The sequence below is a fragment of the Pleurodeles waltl genome, unplaced genomic scaffold (genome assembly GCF_031143425.1).
Source record: "Pleurodeles waltl isolate 20211129_DDA unplaced genomic scaffold, aPleWal1.hap1.20221129 scaffold_71, whole genome shotgun sequence".
NCBI classification, from domain to species: Eukaryota; Metazoa; Chordata; class Amphibia; order Caudata; family Salamandridae; genus Pleurodeles; species Pleurodeles waltl.
The window spans coordinates 1,045,512-1,055,191 of record NW_027150392.1 but is presented as its reverse complement, the minus strand read 5'-3'; the positions used below and the strand labels follow the sequence as shown (position 1 = coordinate 1,055,191).

Sequence of the window (9,680 nt, the reverse complement as noted above, 5' to 3'; positions counted from 1 at the left end):
GGGAGTGACCACTCCCCTGACCTGCACCTCCCCTGGGAGTTGCCCAGAGCTCCTCCAGTGTGCTCCAGACCTCTGCCATCTTCGAAACAGAGGTGAATGCAAGAGCTCATCAAATCAAATCAAATCATTAGCATTTATAAAGCGCACTACTCACCCGTGCGGGTCTCAAGGCGCTAGGGGGAAGGGGGGGTTACTGATGCTCGAAAAGCCTAGTCTTGAGTTGTCTCCGGAATGCGGAGTGGTCCTGGGTGGTCCTGAGGCTGGTGGGGAGGGTGTTCCAGGTCTTGGCTGCCAGGAAGGAGAAGGACCTCCCACCCGCCGTGGAGCGGCGGATGTGAGGGACGGCAGCGAGCGCGAGGCCAGAGAAACGGAGGAGACGGGTGGGGGCGTAGAAGCTGAGTCGACGGTTGAGGTATTCCGGTCCCTTGTTGTGGAGGGCTTTTTGTGCGTGGGTGAGAAGTCGGAAGGTGATCCTTTTGCTGACTGGGAGCCAATGCAGGTGTCTCAGGTGTGCGGAGATGTGGCTGTTGCGGGGTACGTCGAGGATGAGGCGGGCCGAGGCGTTTTGAATACGTTGCAGGCATTTTTGGAGTTTAGCGGTGGTCCCAGCATAGAGGGTGTTGCCGTAGTCCAGGCGGCTCGTGACGAGGGCGTGGGTCACGGTTTTTCTGGTGTCTGCGGGGATCCAGCGGAAGATCTTGCGGAGCATGCGGAGGGTGAGGAAGCAGGCAGAGGACACGGCGTTGACTTGTTTGGTCATGGTGAGAAGAGGGTCCAAGATGAAGCCGAGGTTGCGGGCGTGGTCTGAGGGGGTCGGTGCGGTGCCAAGGGCCGTGGGCCACCAGGAGTCGTCCCATGCGGTCGGGGTGTTGCCAAGGATGAGGACTTCCGTTTTGTCAGAGTTCAGCTTTAGGCGGCTGAGCCTCATCCAATCTGCGAAGTCCTTCATGCCATCTTGTAGGTTGGTTTTGGCGCTGGCGGGGTCCTTGGTGAGGGAGAGTATAAGTTGGGTGTCGTCGGCGTAGGAGGTGATGATGATGTTTTGCTTGCGTACGATGTTGGCGAGGGGGCTCATGTAGACATTGAAGAGTGTCGGGCTGAGCGATGAGCCTTGAGGTACGCCGCAGATGATCTCGGTGGGGTCTCAGCGAAAAGGTGGGAGGTAAACTCTTTGAGAGCGGTTTGAGAGGAAGGAGGCGATCCAGTCCAGGGCCTGGCCTTGGATCCCGGTGGAGCAGAGGCGGGTTATTAGGGTGCTGTGGCAGACGGTGTCGAAGGCAGCCGAGAGGTCGAGGAGGATGAGGGCGACTGTTTCACCGTTGTCCATCAGGGTTCTGATGTCGTCTGTGACTGAGATGAGGGCGGTTTCAGTGCTGTGGTTGGTGCGGAATCCGGTTTGTGAAGGGTCGAGAAGGTTGTTGTCTTCCAGGAAGTTGGTAAGCTGTTTGTTGACGGTCTTCTCTATTACCTTGGCAGGAAAGGGGAGGAGCGAGATGGGGCGGAAGTTTTTCAGGTCGCTTGGGTCAGCCGTAGGTTTCTTTAGTAGGGCGTTGACTTCGGCGTGTTTCCAGCTTTCGGGGAAGGTAGCAGAAGAAAATGAAGAGTTGATGACGGCCTGGAGGTGCGGGGAGATGATGTCGTCGGCTTTATTGAAGATGAAGTGAGGGCAGGGGTCCGATGGGGCGCCGGAGTGAATAGAGTTCATGATGGTTTTGGTTTCTTCAGTGTTGATGTGGGTCCAGGCGTTGAGGGTGATGGCCTGGGGTGTGGGTTCGGTGATGCTTGGTTGGGTCTGGTGTCCGAAGCTGTTGTGGAGGTCAGTGATCTTGCAATGGAAGAAGGTGGCGAGGGAGTTGCACAGGTCTTGTGAGGGTGTGACGGCGTTGGCGTTGGGGTTGGAGAACTCTTTAACGATGCTGAAAAGTTCTCTGCTGTTGTGGCTGTTTTTGTCCAGTCTGTCGGTGAAAAAATTCCTTTTGGCTGCGCGGATCAGGTGGTGGTGTTCGCGGGTTGCGTTTTTGAGGGCGGTCATGTTGTCGGCGGTGTGGTCCTTGCGCCAGGCCTTCTCGAGGGCGCGACAAGTTTTCTTCGATTCCTTAAGGGTGTCAGAGAACCAGAGAGGTTTTTTGGTGATGGCCTATTGATGCGTACGTCTGAGGGGAGCAAGGTTGTTTGCGCAGTTGGAGATCCAGTTCGAGAGGCTGAGGGCTGCGTCGTTGGGGTCGGTGGTGAGGGTAGGTTGGTTGACGGTGAGTGCGAAGAAGAGTTGTTCTTCGGGGATTTTGTTCCACTGTCGACGAGGGATGGGTTGAGTGCGGAGGTGGCGGGTCTCGCGTCGGAATGTGAAGTTGACACAGCTGTGGTCGGTCCAGTGTAGAGCGGAGGCGTGGCTGAAGGAGACGTGTTTGCTGGCGGAGAAGATGGGGTCAAGTGTGTGTCCGGCGATGTGGGTGGCGGTGTTCACCAGTTGCTTGAGGCCGAGGTTGTCGAGGTTGTCGAGCAGGGCGGTGGTGTTGGGGTCGTTATTCTGTTCCAGATGGTAGTTGAGGTTGCCTAGGAGGATGCAGTCCGGTGAGGCGAGGGCGTGCGGGGAAACGAAGTCGGCGATGGAGTCGCTGAAAGGGGCGCGCGGTCCGGGGGGACAGTAGACGAGGGATCCTCTGAGATTGGTCCTGGGGTCGGTGCGAATCTGGAAATGAAGGTGTTCAGCGGCGAGAGGGGTGTCTTCCGTAGAGGTGGTGACGCTGATGGAGTCTTTGAAGACGATGGCGATACCTCCTCCTACTTGGTTGGTGCGGTCTTTCCTGGAAATCTTGTAGCCTTCGGGGATGGCAGTGGCGATGTCTGGGGCCGAAGAGGCGTTCATCCAGGTCTCCGTGATGAAGGTGACGTCTGGTGCTGTGGAGTCCAGGAGGTCCCAGAGTTCCACGGCGTGCTTGTGGACGGATCGAGCGTTGACCAGGATGCATTTGAGGTGGTTGATGGCGCGTGGGCTGGTGGTCGTGGTAGTTGCGTGGTGGAAGATACGTTTGCAGGAGTGGCAGGCGAAGGGTCCATGGGTGCGTTTGGGATGAGCTTGGAAGCAGGTGTTGGAGCGCCCTGGGTTGAGGGCGTGGAGGGTCGTAGCGGAGCAGCGGGGTTTGGGAGAGCTGGGGACCAGTGTTCGTGGCGCTGGGCGCGGGCCAGGCACGGACGGGCGCAGACGGGCTTGCCTCTGGATACAGATATACAGATACAGAATACAGATGAAGGTGAAGAAGAAGAGGGGTGACGAGCGGCAGAGGAAGGAGCCAAGAAGAGGGACAGAGAAGGAGAGGCACACGCAGGTCGCGGTGCAGAGGAGAGGCTGAGAAGCACACAGATGAAGAGAGAAGACGGGGAACAGGAGCGAAAGAAGAGTACAGAAGAAGATTACAGAAGAGGAGCGAGGAGGAAGAACAGAGAAGAAGAAAAGAAGCAGGAGCAGGAGAGAGGATGAGTAGCGCGGGGCAGGGCGAGGGGCTGGGAGGTGGGGGGTACTTACTGCGAGGTAGCTGGGCGGTCTCAGGAACCTGGAGGAGCTGGAGGAGCTGCAGCGGCAGGGGGAGCGACCTACCCTTGGGTCAAGGGTCGCTACCACTGTCGCGCAGCGGCCGCCATAAGAGGGAGGAGGGGTCAGCTGGGGGCGAATGGGAGCTGGGGGGCGGGGGCGTGCAGGAGGTGGCGGCGGGAAAGCGGGAGGGAGGGGGGGACAGGTAGAGGGAGAAGAGCTGGGGGAGGGTGGTTTAAGGGTGGAGGGGGGTGAGTGTTAGGAAGTTTAGGAGATTAGGGAGAGAGCTAGGAGCAAGGTTGGGAAGATAGGGGAGGGGGTTGTAGAGGTGGGTGAGGGTGAGAGGTAGAGTGAAAGGATAGGAAGATAGGGGTGGTAACAGAGGGGGTGGCGGGAGGGGGAGAGATATAGAAATAGGTAGATAGGAGGAGGTGGTGAGTGAGGGAGATAGATAGTGAGATAGAGAGATTGGTAGATTGGTAGATAGGAGGAGTGAGGGAGGCAGATAGCGAACGGGGTAGATAGGGGTGATAGAGAGGGGGAGGCGAGTGAGGGAGAGAGATGAGACAGGAGCAGGAGGGCAGGCGCGGGAAGAACAGAAGACGGAGGGCGAAGAAACAGAAGAACAGAAGACGAAGAGCAGAAGACAGAAGAACAGAAGACAGAAGACAGAAGACGAAGAACAGAAGACAGAAGACCACAGAAGAAGATACAGAAGACGAAGAACAGGAGACAGGAGACCACAGAAGAAGATGAAGAAGAAGAGAAGCGCAGAAGACAGAGAAATACAGATGAAGGTGAAGAAGAGGAGCGCAGAAGAGTACAGATAAAGGTAAAGAGGAGGAGCAGAAGTCAGAAGAATACAGATGAAGGTGAAGAAGAAGAGGGGCGACGAGCGGCAGAGGAAGGAGCCAAGAAGAGGGACAGAGAAGGAGAGGCACACGCGGATCGCGGTGCAGAGGAGAGGCTGAGAAGCACACAGATGAAGAGAGAAGACTGGGAGCAGGAGCGAAAGAAGAGTACAGAAGAAGATTACAGAAGAGGAGTGAGGAGGAAGAACAGAGAAGAAGAAAAGAAGCAGGAGCAGGAGAGAGGGTGAGTAGCACGGGGCAGGGCGAGGGGCTAGGAGGTGGGGGGTACTTACTGTGAGGTAGATGGGCGGTCTCAGTAACCTGGAGGAGCTGGAGTACCTGCAGCGGCAGGGGGAGCGACCTACCCTTGGGTCAAGGGTCGCTACCACTGTCGCGCAGCGGCCGCCATAAGATGGAGGAGGGGGGGAGAGGTCAGCTGGGGGCGAATGGGAGCTGGGGGGCGGGGGCGTGCTGGATGTGGCGGCGGGAAAGCGGGAGGGAGGGGGGGACAGGTAGAGGGAGAAGAGCTGGGGGAGGGGGTTTTAAGGGTGGAGGGGGGTGAGTGTTAGGAAGTTTAGGAGATTAGGGAGAGAGCTAGGAGTAAGGTTGGGAAGATAGGGGAGGGGGGTTGTAGAGGTGGGTGAGGGTGAGAGGTAGAGTGAAAGGATAGGAAGATAGGGGTGGTAACAGAGGGGGTGGCGGGAGGGGGAGAGATAGAGAAATAGGTAGATAGGAGGAGGTGGTGAGTGAGGGAGAGAGATAGTGAGATAGAGAGATTGGTAGATTGGTAGATAGGAGGAGTGAGGGAGGCAGATAGCGAACAGGGTAGATAGGGGTAATAGAGAGGGGGAGGCGAGTGAGGGAGAGAGATGAGACAGGAGCAGGAGGGCAGGCGCGGGAAGAACAGAAGACGGAGGGCGAAGAAACAGAAGAACAGAAGACGAGGAGCAGAAGACAGAAGAACAGAAGACAGAAGACAGAAGACCACAGAAGAAGATACAGAAGACGAAGAACAGGAGACAGGAGACCACAGAATAAGATGAAGAAGAAGAGAAGCGCAGAAGACAGAGAAATACAGATGAAGGTGAAGAAGAGGAGCGCAGAAGAGTACAGATGAAGGTAAAGAGGAGGAGCAGAAGTCAGAAGAGTACAGATGCAGGTGAGAAAGCGGATCAGAAGTCAGAAGAGTACAGATGAAGGTGAAGAAGAGGAGCAGAAGTCAGAAGAATACAGATGAAGGTGAAGAAGAAGAGGGGCGACGAGCGGCAGAGGAAGGAGCCAAGAAGAGGGACAGAGAAGGAGAGGCACTCGTGGATCGCGGTGCAGAGGAGAGGCTGAGAAGCACACAGATGAAGAGAGAAGACGGGGAGCAGGATCAAAAGAAGAGTACAGAAGAAAATTACAGAAGAGGAGCGAGGAGGAAGAACAGAGAAGAAGAAAAGAAGCAGGAGCAGGAGAGAGGGTGAGTAGCGCGGGGCAGGACGAGGGGCTGGGAGGTGGGGGGTACTTACTGCGAGGTAGCTAGGCGGTCTCAGGAACATGGAGGAGCTGGAGGAGCTGCAGCGGCAGCGGGAGCGACCTACCCTTGGGTCAAGGGTCGCTACCACTGTCGCGCAGCAGCCGCCATAAGAGGGAGGAGGGGGGCGAGGGGTCAGCTGGGGGCGAATGGGAGCTGGGGGTCGGGGGCGTGCAGAAGGTGGCGGTGGGAAAGCGGGAGGGAGGGGGGGACAGGTAGAGGGAGAAGAGCTGGGGGATGAGGTTTAAGGGTGGAGGGGGTGAGTGTTAGGAAGTTTAGGAGATTAGGGAGAGAGATAGGAGTAAGGTTGGGAAGATAGGGGAGGGGGGGTTGTAGAGGTGGGTGAGGGTGAGAGGTAGAGTGAAAGGATAGGAAGATAGGGGTGGTAACAGAGGGGGTGGCAGGAGGGGGGAGAGATAGAAAAATAGGTAGATAGGAGGAGGTGGTGAGTGAAGGAGATAGATAGTGAGATAGAGAGATAGGTAGATTGGTAGAGAGGAGGAGTGAGGGAGGCAGATAGCGAACGGGGTAGATAGGGGTGATAGAGAGGGGGAGGCGAGTGAGGGAGAGAGATGAGACAGGAGCAGGAGGGCAGGCGCGGGAAGAACAGAAGACGGTGGGCGAAGAAACAGAAGAACAGAAGACGAAGAGCAGAAGACAGAAGAACAGAAGACAGAAGACGAAGAACAGAAGACAGAAGACCACAGAAGAAGATACAGAAGACGAAGAACAGAAGACAGGAGACTACAGAGGAGATGAAGAAGAAGAGAAGCGCAGAAGACAGAGAAATACAGATGAAGGTGAAGAAGAGGAGCGCAGAAGAGTACAGATGAAGGTGAAGAGGAGGAGCAGAAGTCAGAAGACTACAGATGAAGGTGAGGAAGAGGAGCAGAAGTCAGAAGAGTACAGATGAAGGTGAAGAAGAGGAGCAGAAGTCAAAAGAATACAGATGAAGGTGAAGAAGAAGAGCGGCGACGAGCGGCAGAGGAAGGAGCCAAGAAGAGGGACAGAGAAGGAGAGGCACTTGCGGGTCGCGGTGCAGAAGAGAGGCTGAGAAGCACACAGATGAATAGTGAAGACGGGGAGCAGGAGGGAAAGAAGAGTACAGAAGAAGATTACAGAAGAGGAGCGAGGAGGAAGAACAGAGAAGAAGATAAGAAGCAGGACAGAGGGTGAGTAGCGCGGGGCAGGGTGAGGGGCTGGGAGGTGGGGGGTACTTACTGTGAGGTAGCTTGGCGGTCTCAGGAACCTGGAGGAGCTGGAGGAGCTGCAGCGGCAGCGACCTACCCTTGGGTCAAGGGTCGCTACCACTGTCACGCAGCGGCCGCCATAAGAGGGAGGAGGGGGGAGGGATCAGCTGGGGGCGAATGGGAGCTGGGGGCTGGGGGCGTGCAGGAGGAGGCGGAGGGAAAGCGGGGGGGGACAGGTAGAGGGAGAAGAGCTGGAGGATGGGGGTTTAAGGGTGGAGGGGAGTGAGTGTTAGGAAGTTTAGGAGATTAGGGAGAGAGATAGGAGTAAGGTTGGGAAGATAGGGGAGGGGGGTTGTAGAGGTGGGTGAGAGGTTGAGTGAAAGGATAGGAAGATAGGGGTGGTAACAGAGGGGGTGGCGGGAGGGGGGAGAGATAGAGAAATAGGTAGATAGGAGGAGGGGGTGAGTGAGGGAGATAGATAGTGAGATAGAGAGATAGGTAGATTGGTAGATAGGAGGAGTGAGGGAGGCAGATAGCGAATGGGGTAGATAGGGGTGATAGAGAGGGGGAGGCGAGTGAGGGAGAGAGATGAGACAGGAGCAGGAGGGCAGGCGCGGGAAGAACAGAAGACGGAGGGCGAAGAAACAGAATAACAGAAGACGAAGAGCAGAAGACAGAAGAACAGAAGACAGAAGACGAAGAACAGAAGACCACAGAAGAAGATACAGAAGACGAAGAACAGAAGACAGGAGACCACAGAAGAAGATGAAGAAGAAGAGAAGTGCAGAAGACAGAGCAATTCAGATGAAGGTGAAGAAGAGGAGAGCAGAAGAGTACAGATGAAGGTGAAGAGGAGGAGCAGAAGTCAGAAGAGTACAGATGAAGGTGAAGAAGAGGAGCAGAAGTCAGAAGCATACAGATGAAGGTGAAGAAGAAGAGGGGCGACGAGCGGCAGAGGTAGGAGCCAGGAAGAGGGACAGAGAAGGAGAGGCACACATGGGTCGCGGTGCAGAGGCGAGGCTAAGAAGCACACAGATGAAGAGAGAAGACGGGGAGCAGGAGCGAAAGAAGAGTACAGAAGAAGATTACAGAAGAGGAGCGAGGAGGAAGAACAGAGAAGAAGAAAAGAAGCTGGAGCAGGAGAGAGGGTGAGTAGCACGGGGCAGGGCGAGGGGCTGGGAGGTACTTACTGCGAGGTAGCTGGGCGGTCTCAGGAACCTGGAGGAGCTGGAGGAGCTGCAGCGGCAGGGAGAGCGACCTACCCTTGGGTCAAGGGTCACTACCACTGTCGCGCAGCGGTTGCCATAAGAGGGAGGGGGGGGAGGGGTCAGCTGGGGGCGAATGGGAGCTGGGGGGCGGGGGCGTTCAGGAGGTGGCGGCGGGAAAGCGGTAGGGAGGGGGGGACAGGTAGAGGGAGAAGAGCTGGGGGAGGGGGGTTTAAGGGTGGAGGGGGGTGAGTGTTAGGAAGTTTCGGAGATTAGTGAGAGAGATAGGAGTAAGGTTGGGAAGAAAGGGGAGGGGGGGTTGTAGAGGTGGGTGAGGGTGAGAGGTAGAGTGAAAGGATAGGAAAATTGGGGTGGTAACAGAGGGGGTGGCGGGAGGGGGGGAGAGATAGAGAAATAGGTAGATAGGAGGAGGGGGTGAGTGAGGGAGATAGATAGTGAGATAGAGAGATAGGTAGATTGGTAGATAGGAGGAGTGAGGGAGGCAGATAGCGAACGGGGTAGATAGGGGTGATAGAGAGGGGGAGGCGAGTGAGGGAGAGAGATGAGACAGGAGCAGGAGGGCAGGCGCGGGAAGAACAGAAGACGGAGGGTGAAGAAACAGAATAACAGAAGACGAAGAGCAGAAGACAGAAGAACAGAAGACAGAAGACAGAAGACGAAGAACAGAAGACAGAAGACCACAGAAGAAGATACACAAGACGAAGAACAGAAGACAGGAGACCACAGAAGAAGATGAAGAAGAAGAGAAGCGCAGAAGACAGAGCAATTCAGATGAAGGTGAAGAAGAGGAGAGCAGAAGAGTACAGATGAAGGTGAAGAGGAGGAGTAGAAGTCAGAAGAGTACAGATGAAGGTGAAGAAGAGGAGCAGAAGTCAGAAGAATACAGATGAAGGTGAAGAAGAAGAGGGGCGACGAGCGGCAGAGGAAGGAGCCAGGAAGAGGGACAGAGAAGGAGAGGCACACATGGGTCGCGGTGCAGAGGAGAGGCTAAGAAGCACACAGATGAAGAGAGAAGACGGGGAGCAGGAGCGAAAGAAGAGTACAGAAGAAGATTACAGAAGAGGAGCGAGGAGGAAGAACAGAGAAGAAGAAAAGAAGCAGGAGCAGGAGAGAGGGTGAGTAGCGCGGGGCAGGGCGAGGGGCTGGGAGGTGGGGGGTACTTACTGCGAGGTAGCTGGGCGGTCTCAGGAACCTGGAGGAGCTGGAGGAGCTGCAGCGGCAGGGGGAGCGACCTACCCTTGGGTCAAGGGTCGCTACCACTGTCGCGCAGCGGGCGCGATAAGAGGGAGGAGGGGGGGAGGGGTCAGCTGGGGGCGAATGGGAGCTGGGGGGCGGGGCGTGCAGGAGGTGGCGGCGGGAAAGCAGGAG

At 56.3% G+C, this 9,680-nt stretch overlaps 1 protein-coding gene across 1 annotated transcript; it reads left to right on the top strand.

Annotated features, from left to right (window-relative positions):
- The first annotated feature begins 7,965 nt into the window (after positions 1-7,965).
- On the top strand, positions 7,966-9,202 carry LOC138280282 (uncharacterized). The gene is made up of 2 exons (XM_069219472.1): positions 7,966-8,158; positions 8,925-9,202. The coding sequence occupies exons 1-2, from the start codon at positions 7,966-7,968 to the stop codon at positions 9,200-9,202; spliced, it is 471 nt and encodes a 156-aa protein (XP_069075573.1).
- The last annotated feature ends 478 nt before the right edge of the window (positions 9,203-9,680 follow it).

Excerpts from the sequence above, each read along its gene's own strand:
- LOC138280282 (XM_069219472.1), top strand. The coding sequence starts at position 7,966 with ATGAAGGTGAAGAAGAGGAGCAGAAGTCAGAAGCATACAGATGAAGGT. Across the intron at positions 8,159-8,924 it reads GGAGCAGGAGCGAAAGAAGA|ACGAAGAGCAGAAGACAGAA; the intron begins GTACAGAAGAAG and ends GAATAACAGAAG.